The sequence below is a fragment of the Dreissena polymorpha genome, chromosome 8 (assembly GCF_020536995.1).
Source record: "Dreissena polymorpha isolate Duluth1 chromosome 8, UMN_Dpol_1.0, whole genome shotgun sequence".
Taxonomy (NCBI): Eukaryota; Metazoa; Mollusca; class Bivalvia; order Myida; family Dreissenidae; genus Dreissena; species Dreissena polymorpha.
Window position 1 is genome coordinate 91,944,589 of NC_068362.1, and position 27,010 is coordinate 91,971,598.

Sequence of the window (27,010 nt, forward strand, 5' to 3'; positions counted from 1 at the left end):
ATTATAAAACATCAGGCAATCAAAAAATGTTGCTACTAAAAAATGCATTGTTTCCCTTTTTATGATACCATACGATTTGATACAATAACCATTGATTGCAGTTGATAATTTTAATAGCATATTTTGTTATACCTGTCCACAAAATGTCCATGATTAACATGCTTGACAAATCTGACTTCAAGATCTGATAGTACTCAGAAACATCTGATAAGATCACCACAATATATTGTGGTTAAGACCAAGATTTCAATCAAGGTGCCTTTCCTCACGCTGGGTATGCGGATACTTTGATAACAGATGGTACTTGGATACCAGATAACAACAAAAGCCACGCGCGAGAGGTAAGTTCATCAGTTTTTTAAAAAGTTATATGATAAAGATTAGTTTTTTTAGACAAGGCGCATGGTTGAGTTTATAAATGGTGTATCCTTTTCTATTGCAAAGAAAAACATCACGGAAGAATGGTAGATTTTTCCCCAATAAATAGAAAATTCGGTCGAAAAACAGCATAAACTGGATGAACAGTAAACATTTCAACAAAATAAAACTACTTAGAAATATTGCAAGAAATTGTTTGATATTCCAGCATGTAGAGTAATCACTGTGCTTCAAATACTGAAATTTTGATAGTATTCGATGAAATACAAACGAAGATAGATCATGTTTAAATAGGTGGTATTCATGAAGTTGCGGATACTTTGATTCCCGATATAGGACACTTCCGAGACTTTTAACAAATTGGGCACTCTGATAACCGAGTTTTATCTTCTACCTGAAATGCATTTATGCAGTGCTCCAGCTAGGATTTGAAAAGGGCAGGGGGCTTTTTTGTCAAAAGGGCTCTTTCAACGCGCAGTATTTTGTCAAAAGGGCACTTTCGACGCGCAGTATTTTGTGAAAAGGGCACGTACGAGCGCGCGGATGTTTCTGGAATGCTTTCTATTGCATGTTAATTTACATGTTGTTTTTTTTTGGGGGGGGGGGGCAGGGCGGAGGTTCGGGGGGGGGGGGGGGGAGGGCGGAGGTTCGGGAGGGCAGGGCGCGGCGCCCTTCGATTTAGGCGTAGCTGGAGCTCTGCATTTATGTATATTATGGCTATTCTTACCAAACATTTTGAAGTACGAATCAATTTGCATTGTCAAGCCCGACACATGGGGAATCTATGCATAACGTAATTACATACACATGTTAAATATAACCAATGGCATTGTTCGTTTTCAAAAATCTTATTACTATTAATTTATAAAATTAATATTATAAGTGAAATTTTTTAATAAGATTCAAATGCTCATTTCTAAAGTAATATATTTCAAGTGACGACCAAAAATAATTGCTAAATAATTAACTTGTTTGTAAGTAGTAAATTGAGATTAAGAGAATTGAAAATACAACAGATCATGTGGATCAACACGACTGTGTTCAATTGAACTTATAGCAGGACTCAAGATAAAGGGAACAAGGGGTATTAAAGCGGCCAATACACCTCATAAAATCCTTTGTCAATGGTGCTGATTAGAATCGCATCATGAAGACGATACTAATGCGTAGCCACAAAATTGAAGAGATTTGAAAACTCCCTTTATATTGAGCTCTACTTACAGGAAGCACTTCCCTTTACACTTCCCTTTCCCTTTTATTATCATATTCCAAAGGGATGAGAACATGTTTCGGTAATTCGTTTTTAATTTACGTCAGTACATATATTTGTATTTATTGCCTGCTTACTATAGCAGTATTCCACAGCGAATTCTGCATTTCTGATTCACTAAATAGAGTGTGTTATATCTGGTAAAAAGTGTCGAGTTATCTGGAATCGAAGTGCCATTGTCTTTAAGATGATCGGTAAAAGAAGTGTCCATGAAAATTTGGCATCCGACTCTTAAAACATTTGAATTTCCTCAAATACGTTATTCAACTAAAATGTAACTTGTTGTAACATTGATGGACACATTGATCTTTTATTTCGATTAGTTGCACGTTCTTGATTTAATTCCAAGTATTGTTATTCTGTTGAAATACGTACTGATCATCGAATTCATGACGATTATTGATGAAATTTTATCTCTTTTTTATAATCCACTGTTTTTTTCACGTCTTTCTTGCTCCGCAATACGAAGTACTATACCATTAATCGACCAAACAATGTTATATGTTTGAAAACCAAATTAACAGAACATAAATGCAAAAAAGCTGAAGAATTCAACTCCCGCGCGTGGCATTTGTTGTTATCTGGTATCTAAGTGCCATCTGTTATCAAAGTATCCGCATACCCAGCATGTTCCTGAAAGCAGGTAAGTAGCATAAGGTGCCATCTGTTATCAAAGTATCCGCATTCCCAGCGTGTTCCTGAAAGCAGGTAAGTAGCATAAGTGTAAATGAGCCATTAAGAATAGATATGTCTGTTCATAATTATATTCATTACAGATCAAAAGCATTATGATCAAACCATTCATTTAGTTTTCAAATATCGCTGGTATACAGTTCCATGAGTACAATAAGATAGACAATTAAACCATGTTCTGGGATAACTGACTCATATGCATGTGTGTAAAGTGTTGTCTCAGATTAGCCCATGGAATCTGCAGAGCCAAGTGTGGAAAACACTTTCTGCCTAAACTGGATTTAAGTTTTAAAAAAAAAACTCTTTAAAAGAAAAAATCCATAAAAGCTGTAAGTGTTGTCCCTGATAATTGCCTTTGTGGACTGCACAGGCTAATCTTGGATGACACTTTATGCCCATGCATTAAGCACTGTTTTCCCAGAACGAGGCTTAATTCTACCTGAAAATCCAGTCCCCTTTCCTGACAAAATTTTCTCAGCCTTGGCACTGCATGTTTCATAATCCAATTTCGCTCTTCTTGAAAATCTATGAAAAATACAATAAGATGAATGCTAATTATATGACCATAAATAACAAGGGATGTTTGTTAAACACGCATGCCCCCCAAATGGGCTGTCCGTTGTAGCTGCAGCCAGGTCACTGTGACCTTGACCTTTGACCTAGTGACCTGAAAATCAATAGGGGTCATCTGCCAGTCATGATCAATGAACCTATGAAGTTTCATGATCCTAGACTTAAGCGTTCTTGAGTTATCATCAGGAAACCATTTTACTGTTTCGAGTCACTGTGACCTTGACCTTTGACCTAGTGACATGAAAATCTATAGGGGTCATCTGCCAGTCATGATCAATGTACCTATAAAGTTTCATGATCATAGGTGTAAGCGTTCTTGAGTTATCATCCCGAAACCATTTTACTATTTCGAGTCACCGTCACCTTGACCTTTGACCTAGTGACCTGAAAATCAATAGGGGTCATCTGCTAGTCATGATCAATGTACCTATGAAGTTTCATGATCCTAGGCGTAAGCATTCTTGAGTTATCATCCCGAAACCATTGTACTGTTTAAGTCACCTTGACCTTTGACCTAGTGACCTGAAAACCAATAGGGGTCATCTGTCAGTCATGATCAATGTACCTATGAAGTTTCATGATCATAGACGTAAGCATTCTTGAGTTATCATCCGGAAACCATTTTACTGTTTCGAGTCACTGTGACCTTGACCTTTGACCTAGTGACCTGAAAATCAATAGGGGTCATTTGCCAGTCATGATCAATGAACCAATAAAGTTTCTGATCCTAGGCATAAGCATTCTTGGGTGATCATCCCAAAACCACTTTACTGTTTCGAGTCACTGTGACCTTGACCTTTGACTGAGTGACCTGAAAATCAATAGGGGTTATCTGCCAGTCATGATCAATGTACCTTTAAAGTTTCATGATCCTAGGCCTAAGCATTCTTGAGTTATTATCCGGAAACCATTTGGTGGACGGACCGACTGACCAACCGACCGACCGACGGACCGACCGACATGTGCAAAACAATATACCCCCTCTTCTTCGAAGGGGGGCATAATAAATAAAAACTGTTATTAACACGTGGTAGGTTAAGTATTCATCCTATTGAAGGTGTATTTAAAACAAATGTCTTTTAATTAAAGGGAAAACTCCTGTTAAAGTTTAAAAATTAACTATTTGTATTCAATTTATTACAATTGGAAAATTGTCCTAAGCATTTACCATTGAACATTGCCATATAAATCAAATCAAACCTACCTAAATAATGAATCATTATAAGCAGTTTATCAATTGTAAAGTGATTTATAATCAATTGTGGTCTACAATAATACCAAAGAATGCAAAATGTTCATATTTTAAACCATTCATTTGCCTGCAAGGCTCTTTCATGTTTTCAACAAATATGGAAATGTGTGAGGAATTCTATCTTATCAACAAACAGATGCACTTTAAATAATTGCACAACAGCATTGAAAAAAGTGTGCATGTTAAAACAGTGTGTTGAAACAGTTTTTTTTTCCTTCTTTCAAGGGCGTTATATAGGCCCCTTCCCTCAGGAGAAAGGCCTCTTTCCCATAGAGAATTTCTTACAATTTTTCCTATATTTCAACCTTACTTAGGGAGAAAAAAATCCCCTTGCTCAGATTTTCGATATTTTTTCCCCCAAAATGGTAGGCCTGGCCCTTTCCCCAAATCAAGAAAAAGTCCTGTAAAATGGATTTCTTGTGTATTGGCATTCTAATTCTTGCAGACACGACAACATAATATTGAATACATGTAGAAAGTTCACAACTAATATGGTAAAGTATCAGGTCTAATCCGTATAAGAAACCGGGTCAGACATCCGACATTTTTGTAATACCACATTGTCGGCACATCAGTTTTAAAATCATTATTAAAACCAGTGATATTATTGGCTTTACATTTTACAGCCTGTTACTCTCAGATTGGAAAAAAATAACGTGAAACGTAACGTTAACCATGAAATTGTGAAAGATGAAACATTAATATGATAATAAATAACAGTATTCCATTTGTTAATAAACAAATTAATTGAATTATTTAGTTTATTTGAAAGGTTTGGCATCTTTTAGGGTAATTTTGGTCTGATATTGGAGAAAAAAATATATATTGGGAAATAACCTGTAAGAGGCTGTCTTGGAGGCAAAAAAATTAACTGAGACTAGTCTACCTGTGAACGTTGAGCTGATGAAGACCTGAACCACATTGGACACTTGAGCAGGAAGATCCTCCATGGACCCAGAGAAAACCCTCTCTGTTACCAGTGCAGCCATGACTTTTCTGATGTACTTGGTTTATGACATGTTTCACATTGCTAAACTGTAAACAAAATCTTCAGGATTAGTTACAAGGTAGAATGAGAAGGATAACAAAAAGTCTGACACATTCAATGGAACATACTATCGGCCGAAATCTAAAAAAAAATGAAGTTTGCATAATTATTTTAGATAACAACACAATATGAAACAATTTTTATTTAAATAAAACTTAAAGTTTCCTACATTTGCCAGTTTTTACCTAAGACATTAAATCCCAATCTAAACTCCTGCATCATCTATTACATTTAAGTACAGGCCACTATTATTACTTCTTGCTTTCACCTACAGACTACAGTTAAATGAATAAACATGATCCGGGGATAATTGTGTATATTCAAAGATTGAATCTGTTCAATCTCATCAATTAAAATGATGCATTTCCTCTGAAAACTAACTGACTGAGAAAGTTTTTCAAAAAGTTTTAAATTGAGAGGCTGTTGTAAATGGGTTTGAAATGAATATATTATGTGCTGGTTTAAGTCATGGATGCATCCAGAATTGAAGTGATATAGTTCAAATACTAATGAGCCGTATCAGTGATTTTTTGGCTCAAAATTACCGCCGATTTTGGGCTGCTTCCCAATCGCAAAATTCCATGTTTTTTCCCAAAAATCTGACCAAAATTTCCAAAAAAAAGCCCAATTTCAAAAAAACAAAAAGGTCTTTTGAAGAAAGAAGTCTCTTATGATTTCTTAACTCTAGATCTCGACTTTATTTTTTAAACACCCTACAAAATGTATCACTTTAATTTAGTCCTTGTTGTGGATAAATAATTCCAAAACTTTCCACTTTGATTGATTAAAATAAAAAAATCCCAATTTAACCAGACTTTTTTTCCCCAAATTATAGGAAACCCCCTGAACATGCACTTAAAAACAATATTAATTCTGTTACTTATAATCATATTTAGAATGCTTAATTTTTCCCAATTTCATGGTTAATCGCCCTATTTTTCCCAATTTCACTATTTATCTCGCTAATTTTCCCAATTCAAATGGCACAGGCTGTAACACATAAAAGAAAAAAAATCACTGCATATGTAGAAATGGAGTATCTATACAGGTATGAATACATCATCGAAAACTATTAACAGTAAACATGCATTTCAGCGCTTGAAAAACCATTAAAATATTTAAGGCTGCAATATGCCTAATGAAGGAAAATGTTCCACCTTTTGATTTGATTCTTAGGCCATAGGGACATTATAGTTATCAATAATATTGCTACTTGCAGTGCTACCTGTCAAAAGGTTTGAGAACTGGACCTCTTCATGCAAAAACTAATTCACTACACTTTTAAGCAAGCAGACTTTTGAATTCGAATATTTATTTAAATGTTATTTCAGAAATACATGTTTCTGCTAAAATTACGTTGAATGAAAAGTGATTATTAAATTATTCAGCTTAATTGTCCCCACGCTTTTTGAAAAGCATGGGGATATTGTGGTTATCTCCGCTGTCTCTCCGTCCTGGCCACTATCTCCTCCTACACTATTAGCACTAGAACCTTGAAACTTACACACATGGTAACTATGAGCATATGTGCAACCCTGCATTATTTGGAATTTTGATCTGACCGCTGGGTCAAAAGTTATGGGGGTTGGGGTGGGGCCGGGTCAGAGATTTTACTAATTTCTTTAGGTTATTTTACATTAACTTCTTGATTTCTACACCGATTTACTTCAAATTGATACTGAACCTCTCTTATGACAATATGGTCAATCTAAACTATGCATGGCCCCATTACCAACCCTGGGGCGCCCCGCCCACATAGACCACACCCACCCAAAATTGCCTTTTACTATAATTTCTTTATTTCTACACCAATTCACTTCAAATTGATACTGAACCTCTCTTATGACAATACGGTCAATCTAAACTATGCATGGCCCCATTACCAACCCAGCCCACATAGACCACACCCACCCAAAATTGCCTTTTTCTATAATTTCTTTATTTCTACACCGATTCACTTCAAATTGATACTGAACCTCTCTTATGACAATACGGTCAATCTCAACTATGCATGGCCCCATTACCAAACTTAGGACACCCCGCCCACATAGACCACACTCACCAGAATTGCCTTTTACAATAATGTCTTCATTTCAACACTGATTCACTTCAAATTGATACTGAACCTCTCTTATGACAATGCGGTCAATCTCAACTATGCATGGCCCCATTACCAACCCTGAGGCACCCCGCCCACATAGGCCACACCCACCCAAAATTGTCTTTAACTATAATTTCTTCATTTCTACACTGATTCACTTCTAATTGATACTGAACTTCTCTTTTGACAATACAGTCAATCTCAACTATGAATGACCCAATTACCAACCCTGGGGCGCCCTGCCCACATAGACCACACCCACCCAAAATTGCCTTTTACAACAGGGCCCTCACACTACTTTGGGGGAAGGGGTCCGCAGCCCTTAGAAGGGGGAATGTTTTGTAAATGGAATTTTTATATCACTGGTTTTATCTTCCTGTATAATAATATTTAAGCCTATTATATTCGATAGTAGTGTTGAGTTCTCTTTCATACATGAACTTACTTTACAGCAAAAAAATGCAAGAACAGGAACTGTATCAAAGCAGTTTACTATCCTAAACATCGTTTCTTGAAATAATTTAAAATAAAAGATCCATGCTGCTATTTAAAAGTGTAATATCATACAGAGGCCATATCAACAGATATGGCATCTTCACTAGCCTCATGACTAGAAGTACTAGTGGAACAAATACATCTGCATCTGACTGTGCAAGGGACTGTTGCTTGAACAGAAGATCATTTTTTTACATTAAGCGATTGTTTTACTGTTGTTTTTTGTGCGATAAGACTTGCTGTAATGAGAAACGACGTTGTTTTGACCTTCACCTTCCGGCCGTTCTTGATCGTCTGGGTGTTGTTTTTATCTGATGTTTTATTGAGCCTCTAATCGATAAAGGTTATATACAAACAATTCCATTAGAATAAGCATACATAGTTCAGTGTATGAAGAACTGTCAATTTTCAAATATTGATATAAATCAGCGATTTTTTTTTCATTTTCCAAGGGGGGAAAAATTAGTTATGGGGGAAAAATATATACTTTTCAGGTGGGGGACTGCCGCCAAAATTCGGCAGCAGATTTGATAGATTAAGGGCCCTGTACAATAACTTCTTCATTTCTCCACCGATTCACTTCTAATTGATACTGAACTTCTCTTATGACAATACGGTCAATCTCAACTATGCATGGCCCCATTACCAACCCTAGGGCGCCCCTGGGTCAAACATGCGGCGTGGGGATACGCGTTGGCCTCTGCCGCGCCATTTCTAGTTATTTTTCAGATATGAATTGATGATTTACAATAAACAAAAACATATTTTTATTAACAATTTGTATAGTCAGCAGTTACTGTGCTTAATCAAATAAAACGCATACATTCATAATTTTGAATCTTTTATTTATTTTTTTGATTGTCATTTTGAAAAACTGTGAGTCCCTTCATACATTGGGACATGTTTTTAACAGTGTTTTTAAATTCCTTTAATTGTTAGATTTTAACATATTAACTCGTAAGCTCCATTATAGAACCATTATAATAACAAGAATAGGATATTTTTAAAGAAATTAAGACGAAGGTTCAGAGGTTTTTTTTGCCCGATTTTATAGCCGAAATTCGGCTATGTTCCCAATCCCAAAAAGTATAATTTTTTCCCAAAATGTGGTAAAAAATTTCCAATTTCCAAAAAAAACATTTATAATTAATTAAATAAGTGTCCAATGCGTATTTTATCTCAATTTTAATTCAATTACATTTAACAAAGTCATATCAGATTTTGTTCTTTTAATGGAGAATGATTATAAATAGTAATATCAAATTTAGTATTTCCCTAATCAGTGGACATTTCGTGTGAAAAAAAAGGCTAATGAATTTATTTTCCAAATTTCATAAAAATGCCGATAAAATTCCCAATTCCAAAGCCATGGGCTATCTTCCCGAAAAGTGGAGAAAAAACCCTGAAGGTTTGTCCCTAACAAGAAATGAATCAGTGTTATTTGGATTAAAACTTAAAGGAAACCACTTTAATCACTTGGCCAACTTATATTATAATTAAATATAATAAGGTGTCACATATTTATACGTTATTTAACTTTTTTCGGAAATTTCATTTTTTAGAAAGCATAAAATATTCGCATGACTTATCCGAATAAAATATCCGAAAATACATGCATGTTATAAAATTAAGTGTTTCAATTACATTTTCAAACTAGAATACAATCAAAATAAATGCTGATCAATAAAATTATTTCAAAGCATTTGTATTGAATGATTGAGCTCATATTTCTGCTTTTAAGAGTAACAGTTATTAAATTTACTAAAAACATTATTTACTTTGTTTACCTTAGATATTGAAACAGCATTATTTTACAAGTACCGGCTACACTACACTACAAAAATCTAAACCGTATTCCATCGGTTACCGCAGTAGTTGGCGCACACTCAGTAGTTATCACACGTGCTTCTCACTTCAGGTGCATGTCAATTTGTGGTCATCATACCGGACAGAAGGAGTTTCCTCCGGTGAAACTACAGTATCGAACAAAGAAAATAGCAGTGAAAAATGCAGCTATACTTAATCTTTTGATGTTGGTCTCGACTTTCGTAATTAAGGTTAATAATATAGGGCTACTGGAATACACTCAGGTCCGGTAGGATAAACATTACTTCGACAAAACATTACGCTAGTTTACAAAACGTTGCCATTGAAACACACCCAAAACATATACAAAGTGAAATAGGCGTTCTCTGAAGTTGAAAGATCGAAAAGAAAAAAATGGTATTTAACGAAAATGACGATTTCTGCGGGCGTCCATTCATAACAACAAAACAGCACGTATTTATGTTATATATACATATATTTCTGAATGATATTAAACGTGTATTAGGCGTTGAATCTTTTATTTTGTAAATAGGTAAATCAGTCTGTATTTATTGTATTTATTAATTGTATTTTTTACTTTCAAAATGTACGCAGTGACGCTTTAATTCATCACTTTTGACGCGTGGACCAGACAAACTACAACAAACGTCAACGTCATGAGAAATAATTACGCCAACAACATGCGCAACGTCTATGACGTCAACTGCATTTGCTTCCAAGAGCAACGGGTAAACAAAATGGCGGTTATATTGTACACGGCTGTTCATTAAAAATAATTGATATAACCTTATTTCCTTGTACATTCAGATGACAATTAAAGGTCAGACGCTCGAATTGATAGCAAGATGCACTAACTGGTAGGTTTTGTTTACGATTTATTGCAGTAATTGTACAGCGTAAATGTTGTATGCCTAAAGAATTGCGAATAGTATCAATAGTATTTTATAGTAGCACCTTTATACGAACTTCGTCTGTATAAATGCTGTTCAGTCCATAAATATGTTTTATCATCATTGTATGAGTAAAAAATGTTAACTAAAATTTGATGAACGATTACAAAGTAAGTTGCTTATCGACCATTTATTTTCCTTAATGCACGTATCAATTTTATGTCAATTACCAGAAGTTAGGTTATTCATGTTAAACAAGTGAAGCTATGTTTTATTCACACAACAAATATGAGTGATTGTTATTAATGTTTAATCCTAGAAGGTTTCATAGTGTCTGAGAAGTCATCTCAGTGCGAATCGACACAATCTGGGTTTAGAGAAGTCGAATAAGCGAGTATCTTGTTCTTATCTATTAGATATTTACGGACGAAATTGTGATCTATAAATTTGAACGCCGATTTGTTTTAAAGAGGTTTCTTGTTCTTCATAATGTCAAACTTATGTAGAAATTTAACTATATCCACAGTTGTTGCAGCGGATGTTTGGTTGAATCTAAGCGCACATACTTAAGATATCGAAACTTTTTCAGAAGACTAATTGACGGGTCTTTCTGAACATCAAATATTCAAGATGTTCATTTTTAGAAGAACTTAAACAAGAGCAATACTCGAACTTTCGTTGCAGGTACATGATTCTTCAGATTGACTCATAATTCGGCATACTTTTATGAAAAACAATATGTCTCGCGAGTTTCCGACGAAATTTCTTCAGTCTATATATGATTGAATATTATGCTTTACCGCGCACGAGTTCTACAAATTATTTTCGAATCGACAGTATTTTATGATTAAATTTTAATTCGAAGTGGTCGTGGATTATTCTAAACGTGTAAGTAACATAGATTCACAGCACAAGACTTGTATGTATACAGTCAGTATTATATTATAATTTATTGAAGTTTTATTTCAAAGATTTGGAATACTTTTCAATAGTCACACTCATTAAACGATATAGGTAATCACATGGCAAGTCATCGAGAGGGCTTTTTAAAGGCCATGGTTTCAACAAGACCTAGGGTGGCTCTCGACGGGCTTACTGGAACAAGCAGAACACCCTCAATCTGCGCTGAAAGCGTTAAAAATGTTTATAAAGTTTATTGTCTTTCATTTTAATGACAGTCTGTTGTTCATTATTGTAAATAAATCAATACATTGACATTTATTTCTAATACAAATGTTTTTCAATTGAAAGGCCACAAGTAGCGTTAAGTCGATATCTGAAGCGGTTATCTTTTGCCGCCTGGAAACTATTTAAGCGATGACATCTGAAGCGATTTATCATTATCAATAACATGATATCGGTGCATTTGAGTTTATATGTGTGTGAGAGAATTTCGATCTTATGATGTACTTCGGCGCCTTAAGTAGCGTTCATTATGTGCGATTTCCAGATTTTTAGTTTGTGTTGATAAATAGTAATATCTCGTGCGGTCTTGTACATAAGGGGGGGGGGGGGTAGAGAGAGAAACCAGCTATACTTATGAATCCGAGATATTGGAAAGAAGTCCGAGCACCAACCGCTACGCTAATCGGGCAGCTATGTATTGCGCTCGATGGTAAATGGCCTGTAAACTAATCGGGCAGCTATGTATTGCGCTCGATGGTAAATGGCCTGTAAACTAATCGGGCAGCTATGTATTGCGCTCGATGGTAAATGGCCTGTAAACTAATCGGGCAGCTATGTATTGCGCTCGATGGTAAATGGCCTGTAAACTAATCGGGCAGCTATGTATTGCGCTCGATGGTAAATGGCCTGTAAACTAATCGGGCAGCTATGTATTGCGCTCGATGGTAAATGGCCTGTAAACTAATCGGGCAGCTATGTATTGCGCTCGATGGTAAATGGCCTGTAAACTAATCGGGCAGCTATGTATTGCGCTCGATGGTAAATGGCCTGTAAACTAATCGGGCAGCTATGTATTGCGCTCGATGGTAAATGGCCTGTAAACTAATCGGGCAGCTATGTATTGCGCTCGATGGTAAATGGCCTGTAAACTAATCGGGCAGCTATGTATTGCGCTCGATGGTAAATGGCCTGTAAACACGAACCCAGTTTTATTGCAATTCGCCCACCATCAGCATGTAATTTAATAATATGATAGTTGTTTGTAAAATAATATATTTGAGCATCGCTCTGGCAATGCCGGGCTCAATGTGTGTCCGTAAATTGTCGTTTAGTTAAGAATTGCAGTCCCCACAGGCTAATCAGTGAGGATACTTTCAGAATACATTTTCGCTAAGAAGAGACTCCTTTAAACGAACAATTCCGTAAAAAGCGAAAAGTGTCGTCGTGCGGACTGCACAGGCTTACCGGTAAATGTGGCGACAATTTCTTCACATGCATTAAGCCCAATTTTCCCAAAACGATACTCATATTTATGAATACCGTTTTTATAGTTACGGCGACAGTCCAAAGGCGTTCAAGCTCGCGGTGACACAGCCGATGGCCAAGTGCACCTCCGAGTACCAAGCCGCCTACAAATACACGACCTGGCAACCGCCTCCACAGAGTCTCAAACCGGAAAACGAGAAGGTGAAGAATTACAAGAAGCGGACCGCCTACATGGAGCGCAAGACGACGTACGGCTTGGACTTTGTCAATACCTCGGTTAGTATAATACTCGGTTGTGTGTTGATGACGTTATATATGTGGCGATGTCTGTGAAAACGGCGTTAAATACGTGTGCGTTAATTTCGTTCCCGATAAGCCCGTGAAGTCCGCTATCTACAAAGATTGACTTGTATGAACCGTGTTGATATGATAGACAACATGCGCGTCTCACAATTCACTAATGACGTAATGTTGAAAACACTCCCTAATTCTGTAATCACACACGACATTTTGAGTGTTTCGTTCTAATAAAAAGATTTCGCAGTAAAATCTGTGGCAATTAAATTAGCCATTGAGACGAACGTAATTTGCACTTATGGTGAATATGAGTTTACCTGCTAGACGAAGCAATCGGATGGGGCCTTAACGCTATATATATTACTATTATACACGTGTTTTCCAATGGGTATGACACAATCTAGTAAGAAGCCCTTAGCTCACAAACAACTTGAATCACATAATGTGTAACCATAGTAATTGAATTGTTTGTTGAATCTCTATCATATCTACACATGTCACGGAGGTCGTACTTTTTCGAATAAAGAGCCCATGGCATTTGTCCTATTTTAAAAATACTTACTTAAGTCAAAACGTTCACATATTAATAATCTTTTACATTAAAAAAATAACAATAACTGTGATTACTTGAATTGTTATAAATATAGGGAATGGATAACCCACTCATTGATAAGGAGAGGTATGTGTCCGTCTTGGGGAATGTTTTCGACTCGTGGGCGGATTAGATTGATACTGATAATCCTTTTTTTCAATGAAACTATGCTGAGATCCATACAGTTATTTGAGAAAAGATTGATTGAATATGGTAATACAACTCTGTAGAAATGGGTCTCTGCTTTAAACCAAGAGTTTGTTATTATTGTATCGTTAACCTATCCAACTCAAGGGCGAGTTACCACAAGGATATAGATTTTCGACCGACAATATGGCAAATTCGGCCCGCCTCATATCATGCCATGATACCAGACATGTCCACCTGAATGTGTTACTATTTATAGTGACACACGTAATACACATCAATATAAATGACCAAGATGGCCTTATGCCATGCATTTATGTTCTTATTAACATTTACATATATTTCAGAATTGTTAATTGGAATTTTTCTATTAAAAAATTGCATTGCCCGACTTTAAAATCTTTAGAAAGAACACTTGTTATTTTATTAAATAAATCGCTTTGAAAATTAACTGATAAATTATTAAACTTTTAATACGGAAAATGCCGGTATTGGTTGCTTGCTGAACAATATGTTGATTTGTTTTAACGAATGAACATACGTTACGTATGAATATTTATCAAGAATTGACCACAATATCTTTATTGAAACTTACTTACGTTTCTTGTACAAGTTGCAATCCGTCAATTGCTTGTTAAACTGTCTTAAGCCAACTAAGAAGCACGCGCACAGGAAGTCAAAAGCAACCGCCAACTCCGACGGCGACCAGAGATGTCCGGTGCACGAGTGTACGTGCGCCGTTGCCACGGAACCCACGCGACCCACCGCAGGCATCCGTCCCCGTCGACCCAAGAGTCCGCCGATTGAAAACTCCATGGTGATTCATCCAGATATGGACCAACGATTCGTTGACGATACTATCTACGGGGTAATTTTCGTTATTAAGTGTAAACCAATTATGTTAAGCTCGATTGGATCGAAATAATTATTAAGAAGTTATGAGTCCTTTTGGGGGAAAGAATCCGTCTGTCTGTCTGTCCGTCCGTCCGAGCGTTCGTCCGTCCGTCTGTCTGTCTGTCACGCAAAATGCCAAATGTCAACTATTTGAGCTTGCATTTAAATATCCACTTTATATATCCAATATACTTTGAAGATTTTAACATAATAAACTAACGTGCTTAGTGAGCAATAAACGGAACGTTCATGTGGCACTAAAATTTGAATTTTATAAAGTATTTTTTCTTAAAGTATTCTTTATTGTTCGTACTATTTACAAGATTTTTATCAAATGTGTCTTCAATGTTTATATTAACATTGTGGCATTGCACAGAATGTACAATTAAGTCACACTACCTGATTGCCAAGGTCACACTACCTGATTGCCAAGGTCACACTACCTGATTGCCAAGGTCACACTACCTGATTGCCAAGGTCACACTAACTGATTGCCAAGGTCACACTACCTGATTGCCAAGGTCACACTTGAATGTCAAAAGGATAACGGCAGAGTTTATAGCCTAACAGTTGATTAGACTTGTTGTAATTATTTTGGTATTGATATTGTTCACATGAAGTTAGCCTCGTTCCGAGAAAACTGGGGCTAAATGCATGTGCGGAAAGTCATCCCAGACGACACTTTTCGTACTGTTGGGTTTTTTATTATAGAAAGTCTCTTCTTAACGAAAATCCAGTAAAGGCGCAAAGTGCCGTCCCTTATAAGCCTGTGCAGACTGAACAGGCTAATATAAGATGACACTTCACCCACATGTATTGACTCCTGTTTTCCCAGAACGAGGCTCAGTTGTTTTGTTGTGTTGTTATTTACATTGCACCATATGATGCACGTCTTTGCGCCAGGACTCGTACCCAGCGTACAGCCAGGCGGTGATGCAGACCTGCCGACAGCAGCCCATCAAGGCCAAGGACAACATCGAGGTTCCGGCAGTGAGCGAGCGCAGACCGTACGGAAAATCCACCGCGCAGGTGCCTGGGTTATATGAGCCGCGTACTTGGTAAACTGGGCTTAATGAATGTGCATAAAGTGTCATTCGAGATTAGTCTGTGCAGTCCGCACAGGCTAATCAGGCACGAAACTTTCCGACTAGACTGTATTTTGGTTTAGAAGATATTTTCTTTAAACGTAAAAATCTGAAAAGCGGAACATGTCTCCCTGATTAGCCTATGCGGACTGCACAGGCTAATCTGGGACGACACTTAACGCACATACATTAAGCCCTGTTTTCACAGAGCGTTACTCATACGTTTGAATTTTTGGCCGTAATTATATTGATCCGAATAAGTTACAGTTAAGTCATATAACGACGGATAAACATGATGATAAGTAGAAGATCTTTGTTTCGACCTAGCTGTCTTACCCAGGTTTTGACCTTTATGGATAGCCAATGGAATGTTGAAAAACATTCCCGCCAATAGACTCGAAATAATACATTCGAACAATTTATTATAGGGATATCATATCAAACATTTGTTACCTGTTGTTTTTTTAGACATTTGTTTACTATTTCCTAATGTGTTTCGCCTAATATAGGCTTTTTCAAATTTGTTTTTTGCTAATTGACTACATTTTTTGTATGTAACTCAACCAAACAATTGTATATTTACTTCAATAAATTCTGATATAATAATATATGTCCTCATGGCTTGTGTTATACAGTTGAGTGCGTCAGTTTCCAATATGTCATCATGGCTTGTGTTATACAGTTGAGTGCGTCAGTGTCCTCATGGCTTGTGTTATACAGTTGAGTGCGTCAGTGTCCTCATGGCTTGTGTTATACAGTTGAGTGCGTCAGTCATCATGGCTTGTGTTATACAGTTGAGTGGCTTGTGTTATACAGTTGAGTGGCTTGTGTTATACAGTTGAGTGCGTCAGTCATCATGGCTTGTGTTATACAGTTGAGTGGCTTGTGTTATACAGTTGAGTGCGGTCCTCATGGCTTGTGTTATACAGTTGAGTGGCTTGTGTTATACAGTTGAGTGGCTTGTGTTATACAGTTGAGTGGCTTGTGTTATACAGTTGAGTGGCTTGTGTTATACAGTTGAGTGGCTTGTGTTATACAGTTGAGTGGCTTGTGTTATACAGTTGAGTGGCTTGTGTTATACAGTTGAGTGGCTTGTGTTATACAGTTGAGTGGCTTGTGTTATACAGTTGAGTGCGTCAGTTTCCAATATGTCATCATGGCTTGTGTTATACAGTTGAGTGCGTCAGTGTCCTCATGGCTTGTGTTATACAGTTGAGTGCGTCAGTGTCCTCATGGCTTGTGTTATACAGTTGAGTGCGTCAGTCATCATGGCTTGTGTTATACAGTTGAGTGGCTTGTGTTATACAGTCATCATGGCTTGTGTTATACAGTCCTCATGGCTTGTGTTATACAGTTGAGTGGCTTGTGTTATACAGTTGAGTGGCTTGTGTTATACAGTTGAGTGGCTTGTGTTATACAGTTGAGTGGCTTGTGTTATACAGTTGAGTGGCTTGTGTTATACAGTTGAGTGGCTTGTGTTATACAGTTGAGTGGCTTGTGTTATACAGTTGAGTGCGTCAGTTTCCAAAAATGTAATACGATTGATAATCGGTCAATGAAAAATAAGCCAATAAACAAAACTGTAATGGTATCTTAAACGTGACACCTGTACTCGTTATGGTTGAAATACGCGGGTATCATGGTCAATTGATAAAATACTTCACGAAGTTTCATAATTATTTCCTATCCATTGTTTTGTAATTTAACAGCTCAATCTCAGATTTAAGAATCAATAATGTTGGGTTCCAATTTCTTTCAGAAATTTGTTTTAGAACGGTGAAAGCTTTATTTTGAGTATATAAATACAAAAAACAAAGATTAAGCTGAACACCATGTTGCATGTTCACAAGTATATAACAGTTCAATAAAAGTCTTTATTCCTACGTTGACCTGCCCAGACCGACTTTGTGCCGCATGAGAACGTCGAGCGACCAGAACTGGTGCGCCCCCACGAGAATTCTGTGCGCGCCACGGGGCCTATGGAGGGTCGCACGGAGTACACCGACTACTTCACCAGCAAGGCCAAGGACGAGCAATTGTGTAAGTCAATGTAGAATTATTCAATGTGTATCACATGGCTCTGTCGCAGGTCAAGGAGAACAAACACAATAAATAACATCGATTGTCACCGACATCAAACTCAAAATTTGCGACATGACGTTTTGACGCTAATATTCCAGCAAAATTCTCCCGTTAATCCATTTTAAATTGTTATCTAACGGTCTGATAAAAAAATACATGTATAAATTCGAGAAAATTTTTATTTTCTAAAGTGTATCGATTTTCCATCCAGTTTTTTTATAATGAAATTCAATCTTGGCTGAGAAACGGATAGAAATAATTATTGCTCTGATTACTCATACATGAACATTTTATTATCTGAGGACCCAACATATATCGTCTTTATAATATATCATAAGCAATTTATAGTTTCACGCGACTGTTTTGAAGTCGTGTGACTTGATACAGATACTATTTACTAGATGCTATTTTAATAACCAAATCAAGTAAATAAACGAGCGTTTTCAGGCAAAAACAAAGATACGATGCACGAGGAACCCAAATTTGACGCAATATCCACCGCTATGGCCGACTTCATCACCCCCAAGAACGTGGAACGCCCGAGGGCCTGTTACCCGCCCGTTTCCGGTCATTTTGTGCCGCAGGAACCTGCCAAGTTCGACGGCGAGACGACCTCGAGCGCCGCCTACAAACAGTGGCCGGTGCAGCGGTACGAGCTGCCCATCTGGGCACAGAAGCCCCGATACAAGCGGCCCGAGGGGGGCATCCTCGTCACTAGCCTCTATATGGTATGTGATGGTGGCATAATCGCCATTAGGCTCTATATTGTAAGAGAGAGTGGCATTATCGCCAGTAGGCTCTTTATGGTCAGCGAGGGTGACATTATCGTCAGTAGCCACTTTATAGTAAGGGAGGGTGGCAATATCGCCAGTAGGCTCTAAATGGTTGTGGAGAGTGGCAATATCGTCAGTAGCCAATCTATTTTAAGGCGGCATTAATTAAATTGAAAACAGACGACGGAAAAAAATTAACAAGTCATTCTGCTCTGTTAATTTTGCGGTCTATCAAACTGACTATGAAACTTGTATTACATAAAAAAGTAGTTCAATAAAACACTTAGTAAACTTCTCAAACCGTATCATTTCGATCATACACCGAAGGAAACACGTTTTTATGCATAAGTATTAACTTGACTGAAGTGACGCGAGAGTAGGTTAAACATCACACGTTTTGCAAATCGTAAGTCTTAACAATGACGTGATCAGTTGCTTTGTTTTCTTAAGTATATTAAAAAAAAAAGTTTAATATTTGTGCTGCGTAGAACTTTAATGATAAATGTGTATATTTTTTTCCATCTAATATTTGGTAATTATTTGGTTGTGAATTTACTGTTACGGGAAGACCGATGTTGTTGATGGAAAAATATTACGATTGTGTTGGTGTTGTTTTTACGCGCGACTGAAAAATATATAGTGTTATATATTAATATATATCAATTTACTCATTTTCAATGAAATTATGATTTCAACTTTTAAGCATATATTAAAACACGACCATTTCACTCAGTGTAAAATATAAACAAAATTGCTTATAGTTTAAACTTATTTTTTAGTTTGATGAAATCAAATGCCTAAGGCTTATAGAAACGCTGTCGAGTGAGTTTCTGGGGTAGAAAATGTACCTCGTGTCTGTGGGGGAACGCTCGGCGCACACCATATCTATAACGCCACGGTGACCTTCAAGAGGTTATTCCTTTCCCTTTTCCAGAACGACTAAAATGATAAATTCTAATCAAAAGCATATAATAAAAAGCACCTGACCATTTTACTCATGATGAAATACTTAGTATATTTGAGCCTCGCACTAGGAAAACGGGACATTATGTAGTCCACACAGGCTAATCAGGAACGACACTTTCCGCTTTTAATGAATTTTTCATTCAAATGACGTTTCTTCTGAACGGAAATGAAGTCAGGACAGAAAGTGCCATCCCTGATAAGCCTGTGCGAATTGCACAGGCTAATATGTGACGACACTTAATCACATGTTTTCTATATGCAAGCATGACTACAAGAATCCCAAGGTGATCCAACCTCCGCGGAAGATCAGGCCTCATAATAACAGCAGGAACGACATCATGCACTTGGACGAAGCGGCGGAGGCCGGATACTCCCCGCAGACCACCTACAGCCAGGACTTCCGGGTGTGGACCGGTTCGCACTGGCGCGAGTCGTACCGCACTATCGATATGTACCAGCCGCCCAAAGAGAAGATGGTCTTTGAAACGAACCATCGCTCGCAGTTCACAGGTCTGTAATGATGACGTACGGTTTCATTGCTCGCATTTCACAGGTCTGTAATGATGACGTACGATGTCTGTAATGACTGTAATGACGTACTGTTTATGTAATGAATGTAATGGCGTACTGTTTCTGTTATAACTGTAATGAAGTACCGTGTTTGTGGTGATGCAGGGTGTATGTGATGACCCTGCGTCATTATTGTTTACGTAGTGGCTTCATGATGCTATACTATCTATTGTGACGTAGTTTGTCTGTTATTACGTACTGTAACCGTAATGACAACATGTATCTGTAAAGGCGTAGTGCGATTGATACCTCCTATAGATTTCAAGATTTTCAAACGATCGAAATGATTTTTTTATCGTTTTTGTTTTATATTTTCATGAAAGTGTGCATTCGCAATTATGCAATATTTGCAAACATTTTGTAATAAATAATGCTGAGGGTTAAACAAGTTTGCATGCATATATCAACCGTTTCCAAGTGAAATATTTTGCTATTATTGATTGAATGGAAAAATACAGTAAATGGTACCTAAATTATACCTGCATAAAGCAATATTTACATAATGAAGCACGATGAAGACGGTTGCATTGTAAATGAAAAAGGAATCAAAAGGAAGAAACAGTTTAATCAAGGTTGTGTTCGATAACAAATACTAGGTTCACATAATTATTTTACCACCGACCACGCGTTTGCGTCCTTTTCTGGAATTTAAAATAAAGTGTATATTCTTTAGGCAAAAATATAACTTTGTGGAAGGTCAGCATAGTGTGGAAGGATATTACATGTTTTAACAAATATCTATGTATAGTTGTTTTCACTTCGAGACAATATATTGGCCCCGGCAGAGCTATGGCAACGCCCCGGTTTCACCCCATTCGTCACCGGTAATGCCCCGGCGGAGCCCCGGTGAATGCCTGTGGCGTTCCGGTAGAGCGCCGGTTTTCTTATATACCGTAGCTATGCCGGGACTCTAACGGCATTCACCGGGGCGTTGCCGTAGCTCTGCCGGGGTCTGTATGGGACCCGGTGGAGCTACGGTGCCGTCCCGGTTGTTCCCGGTGCCGTCCCGGTTGTTCCCAGTGCCGCGCCGGTCGTTGCCGGTCCTTCCCGGTGACTCCCGGAGGTATTAAACATTTTAATATTTTCCCGATCGATCCCCGGTTTTTCCCGGTTCATCCCGGTCGTCCCCGATGGAGCCCCGGTTCATCCCGGTAGAGCCCCGGTTAATCCCGGAGATCCCGGATCACGTCCCGGGGCTCCGCCGGCATCATAGTGAGACTGGGCCTTTACCCTGATAAAGAACGGTGTACAGGTTGTGTACGTTGTCTCACGTAGAACTTTTCGCGCTCGATTTGCGCGCTCGATCTGCGCAGTGAAATATCATATCCGGTAACTTCGTATATTTCCGAGAATGATAATGAATATTTGTTGTTGTTTTTTTTTTCATTTTCTTTTTTCTATGTCGTAGCCAATGCTTAGCAATTTTGCTTCAATAATATGTTTTTACACGTTTTATGACTCTGTCATGTTATATAGTGATTTTCTGTATTTACAAGGCGGGTTATTGAGATCTGCGAAGAACTTCTTTGATTCCGCATGAATTACCGCCAAGTGGTAAATCGGACATGTGGGAATTCATTCATTCGTGGGTTTTGGCAGCCAGCCAATTCTGACTGTCTCAGAAATTTGTATCATTGCTATGGCCTTAGGGCTACGCCCCAGGCCAAAAATCACTAACATTACGGACAAAACTTATTCAAGTAGAAGCAAAGTTACGATTTTGTAGAGCGTCGAAATGGTTGTAACAAGAAAGCGAGACTTCTATGCGATGGATTTAATCTGATCTTCCATAACGATATCTGATTTATCTACGTCTAGCATATGGATTAAACATAAACAGAAATTGAACCCTAAATCTCCATAAGACATTTTATTATTGTTGTCCGGATTTTAAAAAGTTAAAACAGAAAACTAAATTTTCACATACAGTATTCTTCATTTCGTTAGCAAGTATATTGAAATATAGGTCCAATAGCATTCACTGAAGAATCAATATTTCAGGAGAACGTGTGGAGAAACTCAAGCCGTGTCGCCACATTTCTGAACATAGAAAACTCAACACCGATAAGAAGATGTTGTTCTCTACCACATACACGGATAACTACAAGCACCAAAGACCTAAGAGCACGCCTTCCGCGGCGGTTTCAGGAACATCCGTTTCCGGTAAGGTTCGTTCCCTGTCCGCACACCCGGTGGTCAAAATATCTCCGTCCACGGTCCCTCTCGTTTCCGCCGGGAAAATTCCTATCCCAGACTTGACCGTCCCGGAAACACAGGCTCCGGCGAAGAACAACTCTGCTCAAGATTCGATTACATCACCGAAAATTGCGAACATCTTGAATTTGGAGAAGGGAGACGCTACCATGACACCTGCATAATAATTTGCTGCCATTATTTATTATACGAAACGTTTGGATAAGTTTATTTTGATAATAATATACCTTTGAAAATTCACGTATATTTTACATTATATTTATAGCAATATATTTGATTTACACACTTGTTTCAATAAAGACGTGTTCTTATTTCCTGCTAGCCTGAAATCCGGTATTCTCGCGTTATTAAAGAAATACTTATTCGCGTCTATACAACATGTTTATATATCGGATGAATGATTGAATAGAATTGACATTACTGTATTTAATCATGACTAACAACACCACTGTCCGTCATTCTTATTTATTATCTGTAAGTGTTTTATTACGGGAATATGACATTGTTACCTGTAGGTTGTGTATGAGGGGAACATGAACTAGTTACTTGTAAACATTGTTACCCGTAAATGGTGTATGATTGAAATATGAAATTGAAACCTCTAAGTGGTTTATGAAGGGAATATGAGAATTTTACCTGTAATTGGTGTATGACTATGAGGGGAAATAAGATTGTGACATGTAAATGGTTTATGTGGGGAACTCAAGATTACTACCTGTAAGTGGTTGATGAGGGGAACATTATATTGTTACATCAAAGTGATAGTTCAGGGGAACGAGATAATTTTACCTGTAAGTTATGTATGAGGGGGACATGAGACTGTTATCTGTAAGTGATATATGGGGGGAATGTTTTCATTGAGCACGGGTAAGCTCCCCTTACATATTTCTTGTTTGTTTTTTTTGCATGAGACGTAAAACAAAACAAAAACTATCGATGTCATCTATGCAACTTTACGTTTCATTTCATCCACATTATCCATTACAATCTATAAATCAAATCTTATGGGGGCGATGAATATATTCGAGAATCCTGGTGTACTTCTCATTCAGCTGTAATTGTTGTTTAAAGGTCTGCTATTTATTAGACACACTAGATAGAGCTACCATTCTTCTTAGCAAGCACTTTCAAAGGAGGTATGAGATGACGCAAGACGAGATTGTTGAGCACATTTTTCTTCATTTCTCAGGCGATGAATTGAAACTTGACATGTACATATGTATCATTATCTTTAAATGACCTTGCGTACTTGAAGTAAACCATGGACATGGCTTCTATGACATTAACTGTTAAAAAAGGGATGGAAACGCATGTTCCAAATTCGAAAATCGGCCCTAATATTCAAATCCATCTGTCGTCAACTATCAAAAGGATAATTGACATACATGAGAGTGTCTGGAAAGGGTAGTACATTTTGTATCTTTAATGATTTTATCTGTCAGTTAATGCACCATGTCCAATATCATTGACACGCTTTTTACACAGTTCATCATCTCGCTATTAAGACAACCGAGAAGACCTGACTAGCGTTACATTCACTTAGAAATTTATTTACACTTACAACCATTGTAAAAACCATGATATTTTAGTCAGAATTGAGTTACTCAAATATTAAAATATCAAATACTCAACTACATGCTTGCAATGAGAATCAATTTATTTAGGCTCGAGAGCGCTCATTTCAAACTAGCTAAATCTTCTAGATACATCTAAAATGAATATTGTCACTTCAATTTAGTTAAAGGGCCCTTCTCACAGATTTTGGAATGTATTGAAGTTTGTCATTTAATGTTATATTGATAAATGTAAACATTGGATCTAAAAAGCTCCAGTAAAAAAGGCAAGAATAAAATTAAAGAAAGAAAAAAGTAACACTCAACTGGGCTTGAGCCACTGAACCCTGGAGTAAGTATATTGCTTAGACCACTCGGCCATCCGCGCTCATACAATGAGTGGTTAATTTTATACTATATATAAGCCATTTTCGTAGTATCACAATATATAACGACAACAACAAAACTCTCGAAATTAGTCAATAATTTCGCGTTGCAACGCTTTAAAATTTTCAGGATTTTAAATCATTAAAAGATGCATATAATGGATATTTTAGAGCATGGCAAATGTTTCCTCACAAATATTTGCGAATCTGAAACATTTTTTTAATTTTGTCAATTTACCGAAACGTGAAAAGGTCCCTTTAATACTACATCGACCAAATCGTGTTTCATACCGGGTAAAATACCTAGATAAAACATTTATAATACAAACTTCACAAAGTCTCAACATAGCAGGTAAGTTTCTATATGTCATTTTTGGAGGACCGAGGGCCAGTTGACCCTCTTGATGTTTTTTTTTTATATAAAATAGCTACCATGTCAACTATATAAATTAAAAATTAATGTTGATTAACACAACATGATTTAAAGAACAATTTACATTTTATACGAAAAACTATATGTATATAAACAAAGGCATATTGCTGCAATTATACGTGTTTTAATGCTCATCAGCATATTGGCAGTGTACTTGATTAACAAAACAAGTATACAAGTACAAGGTAATGCACAAATCACCAAGTTGTTGTTAATATCATGTCGATCCACACTAATGGAGGCTCTATTGCTTTAGTAGCCCCTTCCGACTCTGATTGACCGGCTTCCTCCTTTATTCAGTCTCAGTTAATGTAGCCGTATCTAGCCAAGGTATTGGTAGCCGCTTGTGATTGGTATTGTTTGAAAAGTACTATTGTCTCCTCTGGCACTAACAGTGTATATGTTGACTGCAAAACAGAGTAATAACAAACTATTTAATTACTGCAAATGTTAAATATTTTAATAAATATACTGCAGGGATATTATGTAACAGATGTGATGTCATTAATTATAGACAAGTTGTTTGGTAAGTACATGTGTTCCCCCACTCTGGTGCATACAGCACACATTTGCCATGAACAAACAGAGTAATAACAAACTATTTAATTACTGCAAATATACTGGAGGGATATTATTTAACAGATGTACTGTCAATAATAGAGAATTACTCGTCATACATATAGAAATGGAATCGACTATTGCTAAATATGTTGGTGTCCTGAAGGTTCTGTATCAGTTTATTGTCTCAATAATAGACATATTCATATGCCCGCGGTGAGCCTAACAACATGTACATACATGGGAACCAGTCCACAAAACAACATGCATTGACATGTTTACGTATTATTAGAAAGTTGTTAAATCTTCATTATTAAATAACATACATAATTTTAAACATTTCTTTGATTTAAACGTTAACACTTTAAACTAGTAATTATTGTTTACTGTTATGAAAAAAAATCCATATGTAAAACGTATTATAAATTAATAATTATTGCAGTACCACAAGATTTTTAAAACCTGGTAAAAAATGTGTCTTTCGCAGGAACTCAGTTTTGAATTATAGAAATGTATCGATTGTCAAAATACATGATTTCTATAATGGTTTTTATTGATAAGCAGCACTGATTATCCTCCCTTTGCTGTAAAGATAAATTAAAACATGTAAAATCTATTTTATATATTGATATATGGTGTTCTATTAATTAATCTACATTTTATTAATGCTATCATGATGTAAGCCTTAAAGTAGAGGAATCCAGCATGATTCGTACCTGTTAAACCTCCTGATGGATCCGCAGTTAGTTTGCGACGTAAATAACAAAACGCAAACACGCTGTGGGCATATATATTTATACGCACGAACGCTTACATTTCCCAATGTTGCACAGAATCTTTGGACAACAATAGTGAAACGGTCGGACATCATGCTGTCTAATATCGCAATGTGCCTAGGTATTTGTTTGATTGCTGTGGTGGTTGTGATACCGACAGCCGAAGCTGCCTGCTACAAAACTGACGGATCAGGTGAGTGGAATATTTTATTTTAAATAATTCAATAGCTTGCTTGATGTTATCCCCTATAACGTTTGGTATATGTTCGAACTATGGATTTAACTCACGAAGATGATGTTTCTATTGTTTGGACTTTGTTATTATTTTATGATAGAGTGCTTCTTGTAATTTCTACATGTAAAATAATGTGCACAACATAAAAATACGAAAAAATTGTTTTTACTTCACCTGATATGAAATATCAATTACTGTAAATATTTGTTTTATAATTCAATTGGTTTACATATGTATTTACTGTCAGTTAGTTTGGGTGTTCTGAAAACCATTCTATCAAACTTAATAGTATTAGTGATATTATCATGAATGTACCAATATGTATTAAGAATAATTTTGTAATTATTGAAATCTTATAACTTTGGATTTGGGTATGTGTGCTTCACTCGAATAAATGACTAATCCTTTAAGGGACCGATCTTGTTATGTTATTACTTCGCTTTCAAAATTGCGTGAAATGCTTGCATGTACATGTATAAGCACAGTTTTACATCGTTTAAACGGTTTCCATGTTTCCATAGGTTATGATTC

General features: G+C 36.8%; 2 protein-coding genes across 2 annotated transcripts in view; one reads left to right on the plus strand and one right to left on the minus strand.

Moving 5' to 3' along the window:
- LOC127841243 (uncharacterized) overlaps window positions 1–9,626 on the minus strand; it is a 54,037-nt gene extending 44,411 nt beyond the window's left edge. The window contains exons 1-3 of the mRNA XM_052369904.1: window positions 9,598–9,626; window positions 5,053–5,201; window positions 2,781–2,866 (exon numbers count right to left, since the gene is read on the minus strand). Of these exons, the coding sequence (XP_052225864.1) occupies window positions 2,781–2,866; window positions 5,053–5,155 (189 nt within the window). The 5' untranslated portion in view covers window positions 5,156–5,201; window positions 9,598–9,626. The remainder of the gene's footprint in view (window positions 1–2,780; window positions 2,867–5,052; window positions 5,202–9,597) is intronic.
- Window positions 9,627–10,326: 700 nt separating this feature from the next.
- On the plus strand, window positions 10,327–22,837 carry LOC127841248 (uncharacterized). Its single transcript, XM_052369912.1, has 8 exons — window positions 10,327–10,494; window positions 12,984–13,194; window positions 14,604–14,822; window positions 15,752–15,877; window positions 17,832–17,973; window positions 18,463–18,743; window positions 20,018–20,264; window positions 22,326–22,837. Exons 1-8 carry the CDS (start codon window positions 10,445–10,447, stop codon window positions 22,700–22,702), a joined length of 1,653 nt encoding a protein of 550 aa, XP_052225872.1. The 5' UTR covers window positions 10,327–10,444; the 3' UTR covers window positions 22,703–22,837.
- Window positions 22,838–27,010: the final 4,173 nt, after the last annotated feature.